Source organism: Momordica charantia (assembly GCF_013281855.1).
Source record: "Momordica charantia cultivar OHB3-1 chromosome 6 unlocalized genomic scaffold, Mcharantia_2.0 BLBB01000006.1, whole genome shotgun sequence".
Taxonomy (NCBI): domain Eukaryota; kingdom Viridiplantae; phylum Streptophyta; class Magnoliopsida; order Cucurbitales; family Cucurbitaceae; genus Momordica; species Momordica charantia.
The window spans coordinates 26,892,345-26,916,737 of NW_028275164.1; the positions used below are offsets into that span (position 1 = coordinate 26,892,345).

At 31.3% G+C, this 24,393-nt stretch overlaps 2 protein-coding genes and 1 long non-coding RNA gene across 3 annotated transcripts; 1 reads left to right on the forward strand and 2 right to left on the reverse strand.

Annotated features, from left to right (window-relative positions):
- The first annotated feature begins 7,215 nt into the window (after positions 1–7,215).
- On the forward strand, positions 7,216–13,182 carry LOC111026112 (GATA transcription factor 26). The gene is made up of 8 exons (XM_022304107.2): positions 7,216–7,749; positions 9,319–9,690; positions 10,266–10,701; positions 11,355–11,427; positions 11,614–11,717; positions 11,844–12,030; positions 12,129–12,240; positions 12,609–13,182. Exons 1-8 carry the CDS (start codon positions 7,710–7,712, stop codon positions 12,908–12,910), a joined length of 1,626 nt encoding a protein of 541 aa, XP_022159799.1. The 5' UTR covers positions 7,216–7,709; the 3' UTR covers positions 12,911–13,182.
- A 2,908-nt stretch (positions 13,183–16,090) lies between these two features.
- On the reverse strand, positions 16,091–17,571 carry LOC148211033 (uncharacterized). The gene is made up of 2 exons (XR_015791347.1): positions 16,933–17,571; positions 16,091–16,768 (listed from the first exon to the last, which is right to left on the reverse strand). It is a non-coding gene; the product is annotated as an uncharacterized LOC148211033 (long non-coding RNA).
- An 825-nt stretch (positions 17,572–18,396) lies between these two features.
- On the reverse strand, positions 18,397–20,867 carry EXLB1 (expansin-like B1). Its single transcript, XM_022303920.2, has 4 exons — positions 20,656–20,867; positions 20,454–20,560; positions 19,413–19,727; positions 18,397–18,883 (listed from the first exon to the last, which is right to left on the reverse strand). Exons 1-4 carry the CDS (start codon positions 20,786–20,788, stop codon positions 18,683–18,685), a joined length of 756 nt encoding a protein of 251 aa, XP_022159612.1. The 5' UTR covers positions 20,789–20,867; the 3' UTR covers positions 18,397–18,682.
- Between the last annotated feature and the right edge of the window lie 3,526 nt (positions 20,868–24,393).

Here is a 24,393-nt window from a genome sequence, read left to right on the forward strand (position 1 = left end):
CACCCCACGTTTTGCTGACCAATAAATTACATTTCTAACTGTTTGATAACAATTTCGTTTTTTTGTTTTATACTTCTAAAAGAAGAATAATACTTATACCAATGATCCATCAGTAATTATTATTAAAAAGTTGATAACTATTTGTTTAGTTCTCTCTCATATTTCTTCTGAACGGTGATTAAGGGTTAAAAAAACTGACAAACCCAATCCAACCCGTAAGAGTTTGATTGGGTTAGATAAAATCTTGGGTTGGGCTGTAGTTTTTCCGAACTGAGTGGTCGGGTCGTGGGTTCACTTCTAAAAAATCGAGTCAACCCGACTCGACCTGAAATTATAATATATATATAGATTTGGGTCGAGCCACACGTTCGCTTCTAAAAAATCGAGTCGATCCGACCCAACTCAAAATTATATTATATATATATCATTATTTTTTTCAATTATAAATATATATAATAATATCTCTACTCTTAATTTCAGACTTTCCTTTACTTTTAATCCTAGCTCTTCATTTAATTTCAATGTTAGGAGTTTCATTTTCTTCCATTTTGTATCTCACCCATGTCTTTTCTCCATTTTGTTCCCTCTCAAATCTTCGATTTTCTTATTTCTCTTCCTCTTGAATCAGCTTCATTGTAGTATATCTGCCGGAAGCAGCAGTCCCTCGTTGCCGCCTGCTCGTCACTCGTAGCAGATCTGCCCGTAGCAGCAGTCCCCCATCGCTGCCGTGAAGATCCGTCCGTTGCTGGTCATCACCCGTAGAGGGGAGGGAGGAGAAAAAAAGAAATTAAACAAAATTATGTAATTTTTTCAATCCTAAGTTTGTAAAAAAAAATAAAAATAAAAATAAAATAATGCAACCGACAACCCAACTCAACTCAACCCGAAATTTTTGGGTTGAGTTGGGTAGACCATTGGATTCAGGTGGCTCACTTCTCATATATGGCCAACTCAAAAATTCAAGTTGGTCCAAAAAATTTTCATAACTCGACCTAAATCCAACTCATGAACACTCTGGTGATCACATATCTTTTACCATTTTTTAAAACAAATGTGAATTCTTAGCAAAGTTCAAAAAAAACAAATTTTTAAAAATTATCTTTTTCCCTCCAAATTATTTGTTTAGATTTTGTTGGAAACCATAAAACAAAATCGCTATGATCAAATAGAGCTTAAATTATATTTAAAAAACGAAAAGAAATTTAGATGTGTGTAGCTAGTGATTTATTTGTGGATTTGAGATTTATGAAAGTTAGACATCAGCCCTTTGTGAACCAAATACGATTATGGTATCTCATTTGGTAAAATTCAAGTATGTTGTTTCTCATTTTCATTTTTATTATGCATCTTAAATATTTCACGATCTAAATTTCTTCTTTTTCATTTTCTTTATAATTATATAGAAATTTTGGAAGTAACAAAAACAAGTTCCTTGTATTTTTTTTCCGTTTACATATATAAAAATAGTGTTTTATCATTATATTGAATTCATGGATTTTAGAGGTCATGCAATTCTATTTTGAGAAAACAGAAACTAGAAACGAGAACGTTACAAATAACCGATCCTTATTTTCTCGAGTCACTGGTCTAATTACATTTGTTTTAATTTTTCCCCTTTCATAATTACAATTTTCGCAATGTATATGTTAAAATAAATTTAGATGATCATCCATTTGTACCAACCAATAATGTCTCTGATAGAAAGGTCTAGTTGATGTGATATATTCGCACGTAGGTCTAACTTTTTTATTTTATAAATCAACAAATTGTTCCTTCTTTGAAAACTATAGGTTATTGAATTGTGTAAAGTGGCACAAATTACTTGCATTCTAAGAGAGAATTCCACAAACATTGGTTTCTAAATTTGATGGATCAAAAAGCCTTTTTTATTTTAATTTTCTTTAGAATTAAGGGACAGGAAAGACTTTCAGTTTCAGTGAATTTAGGCACCTAAGAAGTTATTAAATCACGAGCTGACTACATGACAACTTAACATGTCTATTGTCCATCCAGTGACTCGAAGCCAACATTAAAAAAAAAAAAAGATAATAGTTCAACTCATAAAATTTAATGGGTTTAAACTATGCAACCCTAAATTATAAATTTTATATTCCCACTGCAACCTAAAAAAAAATTATAGTAAGTGTCATAAAATAAATATGTATTTATAAAAATATTATTATTGTTTTTTGTTGTTGAAAATGTCATAAAAGCAATTTTTGATTGGTGCCGTGTAATGGTATAAATTTACAATTTATGCTATTTTCGTAAAATTTTAAACCTAATGTTATATATAAAAATAACGTATTTCTTTTATGCTATTTTTTAATTATTAAAAAAAACGTTTGACTTGGTAATTAAAAGGTAGGAAATAGGAGGAAAGAAAAACAAGTTTGAAGTTAAATTATTAGATAATTACTACAAAAATAAAATGAAAAAGAATTTATAATATTTTATAAGAAAAAAACATAACAACCACTTGGATCAATTATGAATTTAAATTTCACCACATAACATGCCCAAAAAGGAGGATATAAAAGTCATATGCTTCACATCCATATCACTCATTTTTCATTAAATTAATTGATTATATCTTTTTGGAAAGGAAAAAAAAAGCCCTTTTCTTCTTGCATTTCCTTTCTAACACTTGTCATTCCCATTTGATATCCAATTTTTTTATTATTATTTTAATTATTCAAAACTCAACTCATTAGTTTCTTTTTTTTTTCCACAAACATTTTTGAGTATAAATAAGAGGAATAGCAATGGGCCATTTTTTTTTACCACATTTCTACTTTCAATAAATGAAATTAGAATGATGTTTGATAACTGTATATGGTTTATTGTTTCTTGTTCTTACAAACATGTTTTAGTAATTATATTTTTTTATTGGTCATGGTCTAAAATTTTAAATTAAAATAATTTACTTTTATATGAAATTTATTTTTTTAAAAAAATTAAATATTCAAACTTTTATGTTATATATGTGTTTTAATATTTATTATACATTTTATAAGTAAAAAATGGTAAAATAATACTTTTATGTTTTGGAACGAGGACAAGAAACAAAATACTTGATTTTGTTATTTCCAAAATTTCTACACAATTTTACAAATGTTTTTTAAAAATGAGAAACTAGAGAAAAATAAACCGTTATCAAATAGTTATGTTTCTAAAAAAGTGGAATGAAAAACGTACGGTGAGAAGAGAATGTTACCAAACACGTCCTAAACAATAGAAATGTGTTAACACGACATGTTCGTTAGGTACTGTTATTAACATCATTGATTAATTGATTAAATGAGTATAATTTAAAGTTGAAGGAGATCTTTCAAAAATTTTAAAATTTAAGAACTAAAATAGATGGTTTAAAATTTTAGGGATTAAATTTATAACTTTTAAATGATTAAAACCTTTATTCTTTTGGTCATAGTGCGAAATTCTATTTCTTCCCCCTTAAGAGATACAAAGGGTAATTTAACTCTAAGTAATGGTTACATATTAACTTGATAAATATTTAATTATCTAAATTAAGAAGTAAAGTTGAAAAATGAAGTTAAGTTGTCAAAAACGAGTATAACTCAACGATAATTGACATATATCTCCAATTAATGAGTTCAATCCTCAACCCGCATATTATATTAAAGAAAAAAGAATCTAAGTTGAAATTTCTAACTCTAATATTTTCAAACTAACAGTTTATTAATGAATTTTATAATGGATTATTTGACTCAATTTAATTGATTATCTTGTCAACTATTTCTAAATAATCTTTTTTTTTTCCTCAAATTTATTCAATAACTCTTTTAAGAAGATGAGAACCCATTATTATCTTAATATTTTTAATGCAAATATTTTATTAGAAAAATATACACATTTGAAGAAATAAAATGATCATGTTTTTTTTTGTAGTTTTTTTTTTAATTCTTAGAAGATAAAACTAACTGTTTGTTTTCGTTACTACTATCCAAAAATCTTTTTGGATTAAAAAAAAAACTTAAATAAAATAAAATAAAAAATAGGAAATAAAATAAAAATCTGTCTAAAATCTACTTTTTAAGCCTGGTTAAAAAATAATTATATCTTTCGACTTTTAAAAATTAATCTTGTTAACTAATGATTTATTCATCTTCTAAAAAAATTTAAAAATATTTTCAAGATCTCAATAAGGGTAGTTACCAAAATTATGTTCTATTTATTTATTTTATTTTATTTTTAGGAAAACGTTCTATTTTTTTTTTTAAATTGTGTTATCCAAAAGGTAAAAACAATTGTTACTGAACAAACCTAATTCCTAATGGCAAAGAATGAAAAGCTTATTAGTTATTTTTTTTTAGAAAAACCTTATTTTCTTAAAAACTAAAAAATTATAAATAAAACAAAGTTTAAATACTATTTTTTTTGATCTATGAGCTCTCAAAATTTGTCCCTGTACTTCTAACTTTTGCTCGTGTTAGTCCCTGTACTTTCAGAACATTGCTCTCGTATTTTTACTTCTAAGAAGTGATTATAAATCTTTAACACAAATTTTATACCTAATAAAAACCTTTTAATACAAAATTATAACTACATTTAAAAAGATTTGGGAGTGAAATATCATATTAAAATTTTGATCAATGAAGGGACCAAAATTGTCACGTATAGAGACTAAAATAATCGAATTCGATCAGATGAGATCGAATTCAACACGTCTAATTATATTCTTTCCCCTCAACATTATACCAAAAATACACTTATATGTACTTTTTGTACTGGAAAATGTTTCTCCCTCTCTCAATAAATATTATTCTAAAACTGAAATACCTTTAAATATAATTAAGGAATAACCTATATTATCTCTGTTGTGGAGTCTAATCTCACCACCATGTGCCCACTAAACTTTCCTCTCTCTCTCAATTATTTATATAATATATAAAATTATTATTTTAATAAATAAAAATTATAAACACATTTCTACTGAGTTATTTTGTACTCAAATCAATGTTTGCTCATTTATTTCAATTTGTCCCAAAAAGAAAAAAAAAAACTATGTGAATTCTCCATTAAAAGAGATTTTACTAGAGAGAAAATGATGCTAGTACGTGGGAATTGATGCTAAATATAAGTATAGTACAGAGAAATGAAGACAATTTCCATAACCCAATGCTCTTTATAATTAGTGGTGTTAGAATAACTAAGGCAATAATAATCATGATAATAATGTAAAAAAGAACTTTTTTTTAACCAAAAAAAGACCCATTATTTAAAAAAAACATTTTTTAATTTTTATTATTTATTTAGTTTTTATTTTTTAAAGATGAAGCCAAAAACAAGAGTGCTAGGTTATATCTAACCAACCTAATATATGGGCTTGTTTTGGTTGTTGTTTAGCTAAAAAAATAGAACATTTGAGATCCCACCAACTTGTTTTATAGTATTAATTCCTCATTTGATTTTTTTTCTTTTGCAAAAATATTATTTGCTTTAAATTAATTTCTTAGCAATTAAGTTGGTGACTTTGCTTTTAGGTATGTACATGCCTAACCCCTTCTTGACTTCCCAATCAATTTTTTTCTTTAAAAAATGGATGGCTAGGATGCTCCCATCAACGATCGTTTAAAGCCTTTCGATGACATGTAGGACTGGTGCCTATGAATTTAAGTTGGACCCTTCAAAAAAGTTACAATGGAAAATGAAAATTTTCAGTCAGATTGCATTTCAATCCTTATGCTTCGCCATGTCTTCATTTGCATTCATCTAGATCTTTTGTTAGTTTGCGTTAAATTTTCTGTTTCACCTATATAACCTTTAAAAGATGTTTCAATTGAAAAAATTTGAATTGATTTGTAAAGTATTCATCTTGAATTCAAATTCTCTCACTTGTAAAGCTTCATTATTATTATTTTTCTTTTAGTACAGATGGAAGTGGGAGATCAAACTTACTTGGAAATATATGCCAAAATTGAGTTATGCTCGCTCTGGCCCTGTGAAGTTTTATTTACAATTTACACAAAAGTAAAAGAGGAAAATTTTCTTTAATAAATAACACAAAATAAATAATTAAAAAGTGCATCGTTTGATTTTATTGCATCTAAAATTTTATGTAGATGTAAATAGTAATGGTATATTATTGTGGTATATTATTGATTTAAATTGCATTTTGGTCCTAATCTTTATATATATATATATATATAATCTTTAATATTTTAAGTGTTTTTATTTTGATTTATAATTAGCTTTAAAATATTTTATTTTTGTCCTTGAATTTTATTAAAATTTATATTTTAGTCATTGTCATTACTTTTTGTTTATTAATAATTTTAATAGAAATCACCTATTTTGAAAACTCAATGTCTAAACTTACCACTCGTTTGAGTAGACATCTATTTATATAAAAAAAAACATGTCACCTCAAGTTTTTGTAAGAAAATTTACGAAGAATTAATAACAAGAATAGAAAAAAAAATTTCATACAAAGTTTAGAGCCTAAAACAAAATTAAAAAAAAAACTCAATTTATTTCACACAATCATAGTTTTATCCAAAATAATAAAAATTTGATTTTCCTTATTTAAATTTATTTTTATCTTAATCTCTAAACTCTCAACATTCACAAAAATCTCAAAAAGAAAGAGGAAAAAAAAAGCATGGATAATGAAATGAGAGAGTGATATGCCCCATTGCAAACGACATGTCGTATCCCTGCATCTAAAATCAATTTATGCAAAATAAATAAATAGGAGGAAAGAAAAAAAAAAAAAAAGAACCCCTCTGTTTCCTTCTGCCAATAAAACCATATTTTTTAGCCTCCTCACAAAATTGAACAATTCCAAGCCATATTATTATTATTTTTCTTTCTTCTGTGTTGTGGGGGTGTTTTTGGCAAAAAGAAAGAAACAAGTTTTTTATTTTATTATTTTTTTTGTGGGGTTTTGAAAAATTTATCAAAGACTCCATAGAGAGATTGAAAGCTGAAAAGTCCACAGTCAAATTGGATATTTTGCAATATATTCTTCAGAAACTATACATTCTTGAGGAAAAAAAAAAGAAAAAAAAGGAAGAAAATTGATTTAACTTTACCAAGTATAAAAATGTATATTGGAATTTCTTTCAATGGTAACCAAAACATAAAGCAAAGCTGAATAATTTCTCTTTCTCCTTTTTTTTTTTTTTTTTTCTTTTCTTTGTTTTATTGTTTTTTTTTTCTTTAATATTTTAAACAATAAAAGAATTTAGCACATAGTCACAAGGCCTCTCTTTCAACCCACCTCCCCCTCTCCTCTTCCCCAACCATTTCACCATTCTTTTTCCACAGCCATTTATTAGATTCCTTCAATGGTCCTTTCTTTTCCATTGAATTTCGCTGATTCTTAACCCAAAAAACCCTTCCCAATTCCCTCATTTCTGCTTGATTGTGGGCTGTTTTCTGTGATTTTTGTTGGACTTTTTGACATATAACTCTTCTGGGTTTTCTGCCATCTCTTTCTTTCTGCAAATTTCCTTTTGGGTTTGTTGCAGAGAAGCCCCCTTTTTTTTTTTGTTCTTACACCCAGTTGTATATGCTTACAGATTTTTTTACAGAACAATCATATTTCACAATTTTCTTGAATTTTTGTGTGTGTGTGTGAATAAATAAGTTATTTAAGTCAAACTTTCTTCGAATTCTCTCTTTTACTCTAGAACCAAATATTTAAATAAATAAAGAGGAAAAGAAAAGGAAGAGAGAGAGACATGGGGAAGCATGGACCTTGCTGTCACTGTGGAGTTGCAAGTGAGTTCTTGTTCCTCCAGTTTGTGTATTTATTTAGTTCTTGTTTTCCATGTTTATTTTCAAAGAGTGTTGATTTTCAGCTTGGTTTCTAAAACCTTTGTTCTGCCATTGCTCTCGTTTGCTCAAACGTATGAATTCCTCATTGGGTTTGTGAAATAGGAGGAGAATTTCCCAAAGAAAACAAAGAAGAAACAAAATTCAATCTAAGATATATATGCTCCTCTCTGAATTATAGTTTTTGAATGTTCCTTACTTTCTGTTTTGTGCTGAATTTCTTCAGGAGTAAATGCATTTATGTCTCTCAATTCATTCATCAAACCAATAGTCTTGTAATTGGCATTTCTATTGAGTTTTTGGTGTTTTCTGACTTCTGTTCTGTTTCTGTTTTTGGGTGAATAATATGCGGTAGTACCATTTCTCATGAGTTTGTAATTGATCTTGATATTGAGTTTAATCACAATTCATGTTTTTATATTCTCAGTCTTGACAGGTGACCTGTGCTTAAATACATTTATACACCTTGTGTGATTCAACATTTAGCTTTCTGAATTTGAATGACTCGCTCCTGTTCTAAAAACAAAAAACAAAAAACGAAATCATTATCAAATGGGTCCTTAGTGAAGCATGGTGGTTTCGTGCTGGCTTCATTTTTTATGTTATTCTTGTTGGTTATTTAATTTTTTAGTATTCAAGTAATGGGATTCTGGTTTTACTGAAAAAATCAGATGAATAATGCTAGTGAATAAAATCAGTCTTAAGATCAATTTATATGGCTCTAAAATCTGCCAGAGCATTGAAGGAGAAGATTCAACCTTTTTTCTTGCTAGATCCTATAAGAAGTCAAACGAGTAATCCAGAACCAAAGTTTCATTTGTGATATGTCACATGTATATGGTTAATTTACCATATGGAATTGGCTGTCTTTCCCTTATTTCATCATAAGGCGAGTCGAGCAGCATTCTAATTTTTCATAGAAAATATGTATTCTAGAGTGGATGGACTTGTTAAATCAACTTAAACCAGACCTTTCAAATTCTTTAATCACAGGGTTATGTAAGAAACCAGTTAATGCAACCAATGTTGTTAAAAAGGCTTCTTGAATCGTTCTATCCTCGTCTTTAGCATTTGTTTTACACTATGTAAGCATTGGTAGCATTTGTTTCTTAGTAATTACTAACATCTGTTAGTTGAATAACTATTTTCCTTGATTTCAGTTTAACTTTCTTCACGGTTGGACTTGAAACTCTATTCTCTTTCTTAAGAAATTTATAAACGTATTTTGTACCTGCATATATTCATACCGACTTTTTATAAATTTTTTACTGCAAATGCAATAAATTTAGTGGCAACCTAAACATTTAGTTATGCTGCCATCTTTATGCATTTTCCGACCAGAAACTCATTGCATTCTTATGGTCAAGAATTGGGTTCTTTGCTTTGTTGTGTGGAAAACTCTACAGCTTCAGATCTGTAGTTTTGATAATTTCATAGATCGTCACTTTTTGAATCTCTCTGTACCTGCACATTGAGCTTAACTTCCGAGTATCTAATGTCCAAGCACCGAAACAGGCACTCCTCTTTGGCGTAATGGGCCTCCTGATAAACCAGTATTATGCAATGCATGTGGATCGCGATGGAGGACGAAGGGAACGCTTGCAAACTATACCCCTTTGCATGCTCGGGCTGATCCTGATGAATATGAAGATAACAGGGTTTCCAGAGTGAAGAGCATTTCAATAAATAAAAACAAAGAAGTGAAACTGCTAAAGAGAAAGCTGCAACAAGCAGATGGATCAATTGAGTGGAATTTTCCCGATCAATGTCGGGGTTTCCATAGAGTTTTGGATGAAGACGCAAGCAATAGATCCAGTTCCGGATCAGCCATATCTAATACTGAGAGCTGTGCCCATTTCAGCAGTGCGGATGCAAGCGATTTGACAGGTTAAACACTGAAATCAACTCTTGATGATTAGTAGAGCCTTTTAGAAACCTTCCACTGGAAATCTTCTTCTTAATTATTACAGCTCAATTACATAAACATTGTTATAGCTTTCACAAGCTGATCCTAATTGTTAAGCAAATGGTAACATTTAGGTGAAAAGGAAGTTCATGTCAGTACTTCTTATGCTCATTAGAAAGAATAACTTATAAGAAATGATTGGTTCACATGATATTTTTTAAAAAGGTGAAAAGTAATGCACATTTTGGAAAATTAAAATGTTTAAGCTAGTTTAATGCATAAACATCTTCTATGTTCCTTTAATAATGTTATTGGTAGCCATGGAACAGACTTAAATCCTTTAAACTATTAATTTTTGTTTGTTACTGAAAGTTTTTCATAATAACTTAATTCTTAAAACTAACTCTACCCAGTTTTTAGTTTTTTTTTTTTTCCTCAATATGGATCCGTTGCTGTAGTTGAGTCAGAATGAGTGATTTTGTTATATTATGTTATGCCTGTTTGTGATGAGCTGTGTAATTCTGACTGTAAACATCCACCATTTGGCCATCTTAAGGTCCTGCTCAATCAATAGTATGGGAGACCATGGTGCCTTCCAGGAAGAGGACCTGCGTGAGTCGTCCAAAGCAATCGCCGGTTGAAAAACTAACTAAAGATCTATATTCTATTTTACATGAGCAGAGATCTTCCTATTTCTCCGGAACGTCTGAGGATGATCTGCTTTTTGAGAGTGAAAAACCTATGGTCTCTGTTGAGATAGGTCATGGAAGCATTCTCATTAAGCATCCAAGCTCGATAGCTCGAGAAGAGGAATCTGAAGCTAGCTCGGTGTCAGTTGATAACAAGCAATACTTGGTGAATGAGGTCCACTCCCCCCATTCTGCAACTGTTCGTGTACGTGGAGAAAACAAGGGTATGAATTTTCCGACATCTAGGATTGGGAAGATGAAGAATCCTTCTGGATCAGGGGTACAACAAGAACAGATGAAAAGGCAAGTCTAATTTACTGTACAAAATTGAATTTTCCCTTACCTCTTAATTTGGTCGAAGATGAAGATATAGAATGCAGTAGAGTTAGATGGTTGTCATAATGGTCATTGGAGCCAATGAAAACATAAAAGACTCGTGGGAAATATCCTACGAATTTTTTTGGCTACTAAATATAGTAGGATCAAGTTATTGTTTTGTGAGAACAGTTGAGGTGCGGATATGCTGGGTCTAAACACTCATGGATATATAAAATGTGTACGTTGGATGCAGACAGTGGGCTGTCCAATGTTTTCTTTCGTCTAGAGAACTCTGATACGAGGTAGAATCTCCATTATGGTTCAAGTGAAAAATGAACAAAGATAGAAAAGGGGTGTCTGAGCTTGTCAATATACAAGATAGGACACATTTTTGGGTCTGAGCATGGGCTTCTCATTTAGCTATAGCTGCTCAGTAGTCCTACAAAACGGCATTTGGTTTCATTTATCATGCCAGGGTAAAACTATAAAGATGTGGCTAAATGCTTAACTATGAATGTGTATCAAGTATTTGCTTGGGGATGAGAGTGTCAATTACATTAGGAAAGCAGTGTAATTTCATGTGGACAATATTCCAGCATCAAGAACAATCATCATTCTTCTTTCTCATGAAATTGCAGGGACGACTCTCATCTCGAAAATTTACAAATTCTTGGAAACCATAACTCGCCCTTATGCGATGTAGATATAAATGTAAGTTGCGTCTTTTAGGTTCTTGCTTGATTCTATCATAAAAGTTAAGTTTGCATGTTGATTCTGAGATCACATATATTACTTGAGAATTCTGATAAATATTTATGTATCTGCTGCTTGCTGGATCATATCATTCTTCTTGAGCATTTTGTTCTTACTGTGAATATATTTCGTTTTTGCATCTAGGACGTTATAAACTTCGGAGAGTTTGGGAGACAACTGACAAATGAAGAACAACAGCAATTAATGAAGTATCTACCACAGGTCGATGTCGCTGAACTTCCCGAGACGTAAGAATTTTTTTCATTCATGTTAATCAATGCTCTTCTATTTAATGTTTGACTCAAGTCTAAATTCTAATAGAGTGCACTATTAGTTTTCTCACATGTTAGTTGCTTGTGCTGTTTTATGTGCAGCCTCAAGAGCATGTTTGACAGCTCCTATTTCAAGGAGAATTTAACTTCCTTCCAACAACTGCTCAGGGAGGGCGTTTTCGATGTCTCCTTCCTGGGGACGAAGACTGAAGACTGCAAGACTCTGAAAAGGCTTGTACTATATAATTCTTCAGAATCCAAATGGGTCGAACGATATCATCAACTAAAGGTTAGAACTGATTTTATCGCAATTAAGTTTCTGTTTCATGAGAAGGCAAGGAGAAATTTTTTAATATGCATCTTGACCTTAGTATTGTGTTGATGCAGAAGTGTAAAAATGGTTGCAAAGGATCTTTTCTTTCCAATGCCAATGCATCGGCATCGAGTAACTTCATGAATGTTAAGCGATTGCGTGAGAGCTACAATCAAAATATTCCAGGTAAATGGAGAATCGTCTTGTGAATGCTGTTAACTCTGTAAGATTTTCTTCTCCCCCTTCATAATTTTTTGTATAGTAAACAACATTTAATACAAAATTCGACACGTCACCTTGGAGAAGGCTTGTCTGCATAGTAAAACTAAGAAACACATGTTTTGCCCGAATCTGGATCGCAGAATTATAAGGGGCATACATTTAGTACATGGAGTTGTGCATCTCTTTATCTAAGAATGAGCTCGTAACGATTACTTTGCCAATACGATACTGAACAATGATCTGCTGCAGAATTTATTACTTGAATGCTATCGTTTTCAAATTCTTGATCGGTTCGTAATGACCCGTACTCAGTAAATCTTTTCCATCTTCAGAGGTAAAGACTATCATGAAGAGTCCCAAAAGGTTGGTGATGAAGGAAAATAAGGATCCTGGAGAGAATGATGGTTCTTGCTTCAGTCCTAGAAGCTTATTTGCCTTGCCTCCGGATGGAAGCTCCCTCATGCTTGAATCTTTAAATTTCGCCGAAGCAAGTTCAGATCAAGATCTGTTGCTCGATGTGCGGTCAAATAGCTCGTTCCCGCAGGCCGAGCTCCTTCACCCGACCTCTCGCTCTGGGGGTAGGCAGGCCAGCACATGTAGTAGCTCAGTTCACCCCCATCTTGTTCATCACTAACAAGTGTATTTTCCATTCATAACAAGTGTGCCTGGCTGGGACTTGCTCGTTCTGGCGCTGTAAAATAAATGTTGGTAAATGAGGTCGAATGGCGGGTTATGTTTCTCTTCACTTCACCCTTTGAAGTTTGAGTGATGGAAACATGAATATTTGGGTGAAAATTTTGTATAGGTTAACACAAGATTTGTAAAATATATACTTATAATTTTTAAGTGATGTAGAATGATAGTTTCAACATCTTTGAATGCAAGGCAGTTTGAGTTTTGGGTGAATCTTCTGTTTACAGTTCTGTTCAACCCCATATGATTTTTTTTTTGTCTTTTTCCCAACTTTTCTATGTGCCAAGAACAATGAAATTTTGATTTCTTTTTACTTTTCCAATACAATTTTGATCTTACAAATTCCACTTTAAAAATTTTCAATTTATAGTAGATTACATTTCTATTTAGTCTTTGTTAATCCTATGGAAAAAAATGCTAATGTTGATATGATCTTTATCATGATATATATATTAATCCTATTACGTTCGTGTTTATCTAAAATCTAGAGATATAATTAGACATTATTAGACCTTTTAATGTCGAAGAACTAATTTCATAATTTAACCTTAAAAAAATATATCTTATATGGCTTCAATAATCTTGAAAATTTATTTTAAATATGAAAAATGACTATTTATATTATTTAGAAAAGTTTTTATAATTGTGATTGGCATGAGTGGTTTCAGAAGTTTCAACAAATAAACATTTAAATTGTTTATAAATCTAAAAAAATGAAAAATGACATTATAATTTTTTTATAGCTACCTATCGAATTTTCGAATTCCCACCTGCACAAATCATTAAATTAAAAAAAGAAAAAAAATGTATTTTCAACTTTCATGGGTAGTTTTATGGATAATGTTAATTATCCTTTTCTCCTCTCAATATAAAATCTCATCCCCTATTTATTAACGATCATTTCCATCTTTAGATTCAACAACATGATTTCTCCATAATGTGCATTTCTTCGTGGGTTGGATTGGGTCGGGTTAACAGATTTTTTGGGACCAACCCGAATTTTCGAGTTGACCATATGTAGAACCCAACCCAACCCAAATTGATGGCCAACCTAACCCAACCCAACCTAAGAAATTCGGGTTAGGTCGGGTTGGGTTGTCGTTTTTTTTAAACACAAATTCAAAATGGATGGATGGATGAGATTGAGTTTTTAAAAATAAGAATTATTAATTTATTATATATATGTAATATTATATTATAAGTAATATATATATATATATATAATAAAAAAAACATATATACTTGGGTCGGGTCGGGTTGACCCGACATTTTCAAGGGTCAACCCGAGACCCGACCCAACTCGGTCGGGTTGGAAACCCAATCCAACCCAACCCAATGTTAGATTCAACCCAACCCACCCATGGGTTGGGTTGGGTTCGTCGGGTTGTCGAGTTCCCTAAACACCCCTAGTCCCTTTAATAAAAGTACGCAAGTGAGATAGAGATTCCAACTCTGAATAAAAATATAAAATCAATTTGTATAATTGGTAGGTCCAACATTTTTAATTCAAATAAATAATTTTAATGTATAGTTGTTCAACAAAATAGTACGATATTTTTTATTTTTGTTTTTTAGTTCAATCGGATGGAAATCGAATCATCAATTTTTTAGTGTCTTATCTATTAAAGCTATACTCTAGTTGATGATAATTTTGTATGAGTTGAAACTATAATTAGAAACGAAAGAGTATGCATTACTCAATTCTAAACTATTTGATATAGTCATTCTAAACGAATTTTAAGAACCTTAACTAGATGGCTTGTAATATTAAGATAATATTAACTCTAATTATTATGAAAACAAATTGTCTATAAAAATAAACTAACAACTTTTAAGAACAACTACACCACCAACATGAGTTTAGCTCAGTAGTTAAAGTATCTTACTATTATTCTAAAGGTTGGAGGTTCAATCTCTCACTCCTACAGTTGTTGTTGTGTCCCCGAGAGATAACTTGGGTGGCTTGGGGCCTTAAGGAATAACCTTGAGCTATTGGGTTCAAGCCACATAGTACGCAACTTCCATCAAGCAATGATTCCTTGCACACTTCTGTCGACATTTTCATAGGTCTATGGGTTCGACATGAATATAAAGGAGTCTTTAATTGACATTTTTATAGTATCACTATATATCGACAAAATATAAGAACAAATATTATTAATGTAGACATAACATTTCTTTAGTATCCCTTGGTAGTCATCGATATCAACATGTTATTGATATTTCTGACATTGCTAAAAAATTGAGACCTCGACATTTAAAATCTTGCTAAAGAGATATTATGTAGACAGAGGATAATGATGGGGTAGGCTTCGATTTTGACGCAGCCATTCAAACCACTATAACAAGATACGAAGAAGTCAAGTTTGCCATCTCAAAAAAGTCAAAAAGAATGGATAAGTAGGACCATTTAAGGTTAATATCAATGGATTATAATTTTAGATCAATTGTGGAAAACACCTCTTGAGAATTTGGGTGTATTTCTTTTTACAATTGAATTTTGAATTTGTCTCTTGTTTGTTCCAAAGGACTTGTCATGTGTGAAAGTGAAATGTATGTGTTTCATTGTCTTTGTCACATCTCATCTTCCAATTTCTAAAAAGTTTGGAAGAAAAAAAAAACTATTTTTCTTTCACTAGACAACATTTTTTAGAAAGCCCACTGGTTGTTAAAATCAAGAAATTTTGTTTGCTCATCCTACAAACAAGATTTCCATTATTGCTTTGTTCACAAGTCAGCCTTTTCTTAGCCCTGTCTGTTTACAACTTTCACAAGTCTAGAAAAATACACCAAGAGATAATAAGATGACTCTTACTTCACCATTCACAACATGGAAGCTGAAGAAATGAACATTATAAATAGAATAAAAGAAACCAAGTAGAAGCCATTACACAACATAAACAAATCTCCTTTTTTGCTGCTCCCCCTCCGAATCTTCTGACCGTGTTATGCGAGACCGAGATCGGGGTTTCTATGAAAAGAGTTTGGGATGTTTGAAAATACCTTATGGGTTCGAGCCCTCAAAATGAGTGATTAAATAATTCAAAATCTCTGTTGTCTATTTAACTGACTTTGGAGAGGAGAAATTTCTCCAAGAATTAGTGGAGGTGGACCAACAGCGTAATCAAGGAATATAGCATCTGATATCTGAGCGAGAATATTTTGCAATGAAAAAAACAACACAATTTGAGAATCTCTATCTCAACACACACAAGCTCCAGCAGGACAAAAAAAACATAATCTCTTATCCATCTAAGAATTTGCAATATACACAAATCTCCCCTCCTGGTTTTCAGAACAAGTTTGTTGATGTATCATTCTGGCCGAGGTGACACTGTTAGAAGGCAATTTGAGGTGGACTCTAGCGTGAACTGTCGAACTACCTACAGCAAAACTTAGCACTGGTGCGGTACTTCACCGCTATACTTCAAAACTTAAGTTAGTACTTCGTCCAAGTTAGTGTTGAGCTAAGCTTATGTAGAATGTAAGAGATTACGTACCTTTTGGAAGGTCGGACACTACGTTTTATACAAGGAGAGCATTGGGAACCGTGGCTCTGTTATTGTAGCGGTTGTACCTACCATTCTATGGGTTTCTACCCGCAATTGGAAGATCTTTTAATAGCAGAATCATCAAACCATCGAATGTCAGTAGATTTCTCGCCGGTCAGGATCTCCTGCCGGTCGAAGCTGAGCTGAGCTCCGCCTCAGGCATGTGTGGGGCCTTCCTCCTCGTCCTTGGCCTGTCTAAACACATGTGTCTTGGTGGGGAAGGCCACGTGTTTGCACTCGTTTTACCCCTAACAATATTTGCAAAACAAGAAACGATATTTCCAAATATACAGGGTAATCAGCAGAGATGATTCCATTGAAACTGCCATATTCTTGTTTTCATAAAGAGGAGCCTAGAACAGCTTCTCAGCAAACAAACAGAAAAAATACAGTCAATTTTTAGAGGAAATACCTGGTTACTTCATTTCAAATTCAAACCCATCTACTAAACAAAGGTAATCTATCAGAAGTTCTGTTTCAAGAACACTTAATTTCCTCGTTAAAGTAAACCAGGAGCTTCCAATCACAAGCCTCGACCAGAATAATCATCAAAGGAACAGCACTCCTCCGGTTTCAATAGCATTCAATCAGAAAGCCAGACGAATTCATCTGCAAATCGAATTTACTCCCACGATCCCCAAATTATTTCAGTTGAAATTCGGAACCCTAATTCCTGAGAACTCTAATTACAGCAATAGACCAAACCGCACAACAAATTTTCATCAATCTAACCTAGATACTTACATAACCGAGCCCATTTGTGAATCTGAGCCGCCCTTGATGAATAATTGATCGAGCGGCCACTCAGATCGCTGCTCCTCGGACCTCGTTCTCGGGCGCGGCGCCGTGATGATCGTAGCTAATTTCGCATCTTCTGGCAAAATCCATAGCGTCGTGTTTCCAAATCACCGCAAGTTGGAAGAAAAAGAAGAACTCTTGTTGATCAAATTGGAGCAGGGACTGAGAGAGATTGGGAATTTGAAAGGGTTTGGACCGTTGAGCGAGTTTTGGTCTTCGCGCCATTCCGTTGAAATTAAACGACAATATTTGAAATTCGATGTACGGTCGGTTTTACTTTGGACCTATTATTATTATTATTTTTATTTCAAAAAGAAAAATATTATTATTATTATTTTTGTTCAAATTTACTTTCGGCTATTTTCCTCTCTTTTCTTTTCTTTTTTTATTTATTAATTTTAAGATTTTTTTTTTCCAAAAAAGGGATAAAAATATCAAGATCTCAATTTAATGGGATCTCAATTTAATGAAAAGGTTGATGTAAATATATATTGATAAAATGACGATGATAGATATTTCTTTAAAAATTATAAAAATAAAAAAATGATGAAAATATTTTAATAAAACAATAAAATTCTACCCTTAAAACTATTCTTATTTAATAGTGTGCATTATTTATATTTTAGTGATATCTTATTCATATTTTTTTTATATTTTCTTCATCCCTTTATAGACGTCGAATCTATGAATATAAAAAATATCGATTGAAATATCGACTTATCTTGAAGGGTAAAACCTTGCTCCTAAATTACTTCTCCTTTCGTGTTATTATTACTTTTCAAATTCATGATATTGACTATTTTATATTTATATGATATATCTAACCATTCATAATTTCAATATTAAACCCTCCCATTTATAAAAATAGGATATATATTAATACATGGATGAATATTTTATTCCATCAATCTCTAGTTTAGCCCACTAAACATGAAGGGAAAAAAAAAAGTAAAGTACGAAAGAGATCGATCTAAAAACTCTCCAAAAGAGATTCAAACCTCAAAGAAAAGAGTGCATTTCCATCACTGTTGAACTACGTTCATGGTGACAGCAGGAAAAGACACCATTAAAACATAAGTTGGTGGAACTAATATTTTATTTCCATATTTCCTTTATATAACATATGCCAATCCCAAAAGTACACAAATCATATCATAAAACATAAATTATTGCACCCACCTGACCAGTACAAAATGCCCACAAAAATAACAACTTGAAGATTACCCACATAAAAGACCAAAGCAAGATCACACAGCTTAATTAGTACTAATTAAACTACCAAAACACAAAATTAAAGTATGATTTTCATATTACAACACAATAATTCATTACATGGGTTTTGTAAGAAATTCTATGGAGCAGCTCTAATAGAGGTGAATGTCTGTGTCGTAAGCAACTCCTGCCTTCCAATAATTTGGGATGGCATTGTTTGCCATCACCCACCTTCCATATCCCAAACTTCCACTCACTTGGAACCTCAGCTTTATGTCTCCTTTTGGTGGGTTTGCCATGTCCCACACTGCTCCATGGGACCTCCTCATCCCCTTCCATTCTTTGCAATCCTCCTGCATCATCAAACGCACCCGAAACCTTAATTAGCTCAAAAACGACACGATTGTTCAGTATTGAAGTTGCTTTTTTCGAAAGCTTAAGCTGATGAGACACAATAAATTTAAAAATCTGCCCAAAGCCAGACAAAGTGGTTCGTCATTGATATTAATCGAGGAGGAAATGACTTCACAGGGGTTAGAAACTCAAACCTTCCTATTGTTAAGGATCCCACACCTTGAAAAGGAAAGGGACCTTGCATAGGTTTATAATATATACATAGACTACTCCTCTCATTGCCAATTGGTTTCGAGATGGAATATGAATATTGATATGATATCATAATCCAATAAGGTCAAACGAGCATTCGGATCAAAAATGGGATCCGACCAAAATCGATAAGTCAAAAGAACCACGATCTTAAAGAGAACATGTTAAGGATCCCACATTGAAAAGAAAGGGACCTTGCATAAGTTTATAATATACATGGACATCCCATAAGTATTGATACCGTGTGTGGATACTACGAAAATGAAAAACGTATACCTGCCACAGTTGGACGGCGGTGATGTCGTTTTTGCCAGCGACGTAGATGACGACAATGGCCAAGTAATCAGGGTATCTACTGTGCTCGTGGACCTTGAACTTGAGAGTGTTGTAATTAGGGTATTGGCAAGAAACCCTTCTGAATTCCACATCCACCACACCACGAGAGAACAAGTCTAAGGCTGTGTTTGGATAGGCCAATTTTGCATACGCTCGTGGGCTCAAGATAAAGTCAGTGTAATCCCCTTCACCATGGTCAGTCACCACTACATATGCTCCACTATCACTGCAATATGTTGGATTGGTGCACCTAACCTGAATCATTAACATTAAATTATCACAAGTTAGATCGAATATTATTATTTGTACTTAATTAACTCAAAAGGATCACTTTCTAAAAATATAGAGACAAAAATAGATGTTTTTAAGAGTATAGAAACCCTAACTAAATGAACAAAAGTTAAAAATGATATATATAAGCCAAAAATGAATTAAGTTGAATGGAGAACCATCAAAATAGTGTTTAACCCTAGTTAATTAGCTAGGTGGGTAATTTTTTTAAAAAATTGGGAACTTTGCCCTTTTCTTTTATGTTGAACCTGGGGAAAAAAGAAACATTTTTCATCTGTTGTTGTACTTATAACATAGGGAAAAAAAAAACTAAATATTAATAGTTAATTAGCACAAGTGGGTTATTTAAAGAATGAAACTTTTTCCTTTTTCTAATTTTATGTTGAAAATGTCCTCTTTTTGAAATGAACTAATTGTCATGTTGTGCATTAAAAATATCAGTTCCAAGTGGGTTCAATCATTTTTTAGTTTATAGTTTACAAATCGTTTCCAACCTTATTATAATTTGGATGTAAATTTTAAATAATTATTAATAACTTGATCAACTGCTCATAATAAAATGAGTTCACTTCTTCTTTTGTCATTTGTAAATTCGAACTCATAACATCTTGGTTAGAGATAAATGTCAATTATCACTTAGCTAAACTCATATGGGCAGTTATTTCATATTTTTTATGTGATATTTGATACCTGATAGCATGCACCACAACCAGAGCCATTCCGATAGAGATATGAAACTGCAGCGACATTGCCATCATTAACTGTCCTTCCAAATTCACCGAATCCACAAGCCCCCGCTGAATATGATCATAATCGATAGCATCAAAATGTTAAACTTTAAAGAGATAAAATATTTATGTATAATAGAGAAGAGAAGAGGAACGATGCGTACATGGAGTCCCGTAGCAATCGGGGCTGCCATAATAAGTGGCTCTCGAAGCGACGAAACCATCCTGAGAGAAGCACAACATAGGCAAGAGCACAGCCAACAGGCAGAAAAAGCCACATTTAAGTGTGAGCTCCATGGCCTCAAATTAGCAACAACTGTTTGTGAAAATCCTCAAAGAGAAAAAATGAAGAAGATGAGATTGTTGGGAAGAAATGGGATTGGGGAAGCCCTTATTTATAGGTATTTGTGAGATCTTGAGGTGTCAAGTTGATGGGGTTTTAGATTTAGCCAAAACCTTTTTTTTTTTTTTTTTCCCTTTTCGAAGAAAAGGGCAGGAATTTGCTTAGGCTAATGTAACTTATTTTTTCATGTTGCCATTGAAGGGTTGGGAGAATCCCATTATCAAAAGTCAAATCAAATTAAACTGATCTTTTAGATAATATATATATATACACTGTGGTTTTAAGTCTCTAAATCTAAAAAAACAAGCTTGGTTGAGCAACATTTCTGATTTTTAAGAAACATAAATATTTATTAATGGTTTAAATTTCTCGTTTTTCATTTTTCAAGAATCATTTCTAAATTTAGGTAGAAATTTTTTAAAACAAGATGATAATCAAGTTTCACCTTTTTGTTATAATATTTCCATTTTCCCTATTATTTTGTTATTTCTAAAATGCAAAATATATTTTATTTGAAAACTAAATTTCTTTTAAAATGTTTAGTTTTTTAATTTAAAATGTTAGAGAACAAAAAAAAAAGAAAAGAAAAAGAAATTGGTTACCAAATATATTTTCGTTTTCGTTTCCAAAATAAAAATAAACAAAAAAACATGAAAATGAAAAACAAGAAACATACATAAATGTTACCAAACCTACCTTTAAAAAATTTACATTTTGAACTATTTTCATCTCATTCGGATTGATATAAGTAACACTGTGTTGAAGGAGGTCTTTATGATTGGATTGATAAACTCATTGAATTCATTGTTAAACAATAAGAGAAATGAGATTAAGTTCATTGAATTTTGTTTTTTATTCTCTTTCTAGTACAACATAGAGTAAGGATGTTCAAACTCACCGCCTTTTAATTTTAATCGAAAATAGATGACTTAACCCGTTAAACTGTGTTCAAATTGACCATTAAATTTTGTTTCGATTAAATTTAATACAATAAAGTGGATTACGGTGAACATGATTTAAATATAATTCTACCAAAAAATATTTAGTTGTAATCGTTATCCTTCCTGGCGTCTAACTTGTTTACTTTCCTTTCAAATCAATATTTTGAATCCCAATTGAGTCTCAATCATTTCTACAAGGACCATAATCTCTCTCTCTAATTTTTTTTTCTTGATTTTTTTTTTTTGGTACGGGAAAAGGTTTTTATTTTGGAAGGGATGATGCTCTCACACATCTGTCCTTTGGCTGATGCAAAATTCCACAATTGGCCGATAAAGCATAAAAGCACACAAAAAGTTGGACTTGAGTTTGAAAAAAAAAAGTTGGGGGAGATTCAATCTTTCTCAAGTGCATATGAAGATTGTTATGAAACCCGACATGGAAGAGAAACCGAGAATGTATAGATTTTACGGTTAAAGAAAAAGAAAATTTACTCGAATTCATAGATATCTAACCATTTATACTATGCTTAAGTCAACGACGACTATCGATATGGTGTTATTATGTAAAAGGATTGTTCAGTAGCACATATGATATAAAAGTGTACTTCCCTTTCATTCATATATCTAATAACATTACTATTTTTTTTTTTTCCATTTATCACCTTTAAGATTAGATATTATTATTTAAGATCAAATATTATGATATTTAATATTTGTAATGAGAGAGTATTATATATTAATGAATGAAAATTGTACCAACCATTTTGGGAATAAAAAATTATGCATAGATGATAGGGTTTGTGGGAGTCAGAATCAAAGGCTGCTGTAAGGCCATTGCCAAAGTTAACCAAATGGATTAGCATACACCCACCAAATAACCCATCACTATGTGTTTGGTTGTAAACCACTAATAACCATATAGGATTCAAATATCAAATTAAGCTAAGGCTTAGGTTTTTTCTTTTCTCTTCTTTTTGTGTGTGTGTGTCTATATTTATATATACAAATCCTTTGCACTATATTCTAAAAATCAACTTCAAATAAAGAATAGCTATAGAAACCATAGATATTTTGACATGTTTTTCTTTAAAGATTGTAATAATGTAAATTTTTAAGTTAGTTCTTCCCCCTTAAATGCTTTATTTATAGCCCACCTGGACTTAGTTGAACGTGTGTTCGGGAGTGATGGTAGGACGAGTGATTTTGGAAAAAGAGATTTAAGAATAATTAATTTTTCAAAATCACCACCTAAATGATACCTTAAAAATCAATTTTAAGTGATTTTATATTTTTCTAAAATCAATATTTTAATTTGCCAAACATATCAATGGAAATGAAAGTTTACCCTTCCAAAATCACTCTCAAACACACCTTTCAAAGGAGACTCACATATAAAAGTCCTCTAAATTAAAGTTATAGAAATAGGAAAAAAATTTTAAAAATTAAGATCAATTGGATCGTTCATTACTAAAAATTATATGGTCGATAATGACGATATATAGTACAATTTTTTGGATAAGGGAGAAAGGCTTCATATGAAGTAGAGTTATTATGATACCAACCCACTAGGGCAAAAGTCCATGGAAATTCTTCTTGGCTGCATATTCCCTTTTTCATATAGCCAACCCCTTTATCATTTGTAGCTGGTCAAGTCAGATGTTTATTAATCTTTAACCACTTGCATCACTTTTATCTGCTCTCCATATTTTGAACTGATATTAAACAAGATTTTAAGATTTTAAATATTGATGAATATTTCTTGAAAGATTATAAAAATTAAATAGAAAAACCCGTAAAAGAATATTTAAATTGATAAATAAACATTTCATCATATTTCTAAATTAGTTAAAAATAATTAATATTAATATTGTGTCGTAAGATTTTATTGATATATTTTACATTTTATCTCTTTTTTTTAATATTATGGAAATGTCGATTTAACTCTTATATCTATGTCGAATTCATGGATACATAAAAATATCGATGAAAATATCGATGTCAACAACTATGAGTTTACTATGGTTCCTGGGAACTATACTTAACTTGTACCATTCAAATAATTTTCTTTTAAACCAACTTTATTCCATACAATTGTAAGCTTTCTAATGTTCTGACTTAATTAAGGGCAAACCATATATATCTTTTTTTTTTCGCTATATTTGCTTTCCAAGGGATAAAGAGGCACTACTCTCTAAACTATAAAGATGCTAGGGTTTAAATATAAATTAAAAGCTCCTTAATATATATATATATATATATATATATATATATATATATTAAACTATCATTTAGACCTAAAATCTAATATTTAACGTATTCTAAAATTTAAAAAAAAAAAACCTCTGATTTTCTACATAAATAATTTTGTCATATTATTTTTTACTCATATGCATATAGTACAACAATACAAGTATTTTTTTTAGCACAATAAATTGGGACATAAAATTTGAACTTCGGACCTAAAAAAAATAGGTAGAGGTTAATTACCGCTAAACTGTTCGGGCCGGCCTAACTTCAAACATATTAATTAAAAAGAAATAATTTGCGCACATAAAAGAAACTTCAATGTAGATTCATTATAAAATGGGGTTAGGTGTGAGTTTTTTTTGTCCTGCCGT

Excerpts from the sequence above, each read along its gene's own strand:
- LOC111026112 (XM_022304107.2), top strand. The coding sequence starts at position 7,710 with ATGGGGAAGCATGGACCTTGCTGTCACTGTGGAGTTGCAA. Across the intron at positions 11,428-11,613 it reads TATGCGATGTAGATATAAAT|GACGTTATAAACTTCGGAGA; the intron begins GTAAGTTGCGTC and ends TTTTGCATCTAG. Across the intron at positions 12,241-12,608 it reads CTACAATCAAAATATTCCAG|AGGTAAAGACTATCATGAAG; the intron begins GTAAATGGAGAA and ends TTCCATCTTCAG.
- EXLB1 (XM_022303920.2), bottom strand. The coding sequence starts at position 20,788 with ATGGAGCTCACACTTAAATGTGGCTTTTTCTGCCTGTTGGCTGTGCTC. Across the intron at positions 20,561-20,655 it reads CGATTGCTACGGGACTCCAT|CGGGGGCTTGTGGATTCGGT; the intron begins GTACGCATCGTT and ends GATCATATTCAG. Across the intron at positions 18,884-19,412 it reads CCGCCGTCCAACTGTGGCAG|GAGGATTGCAAAGAATGGAA; the intron begins GTATACGTTTTT and ends TTGATGATGCAG.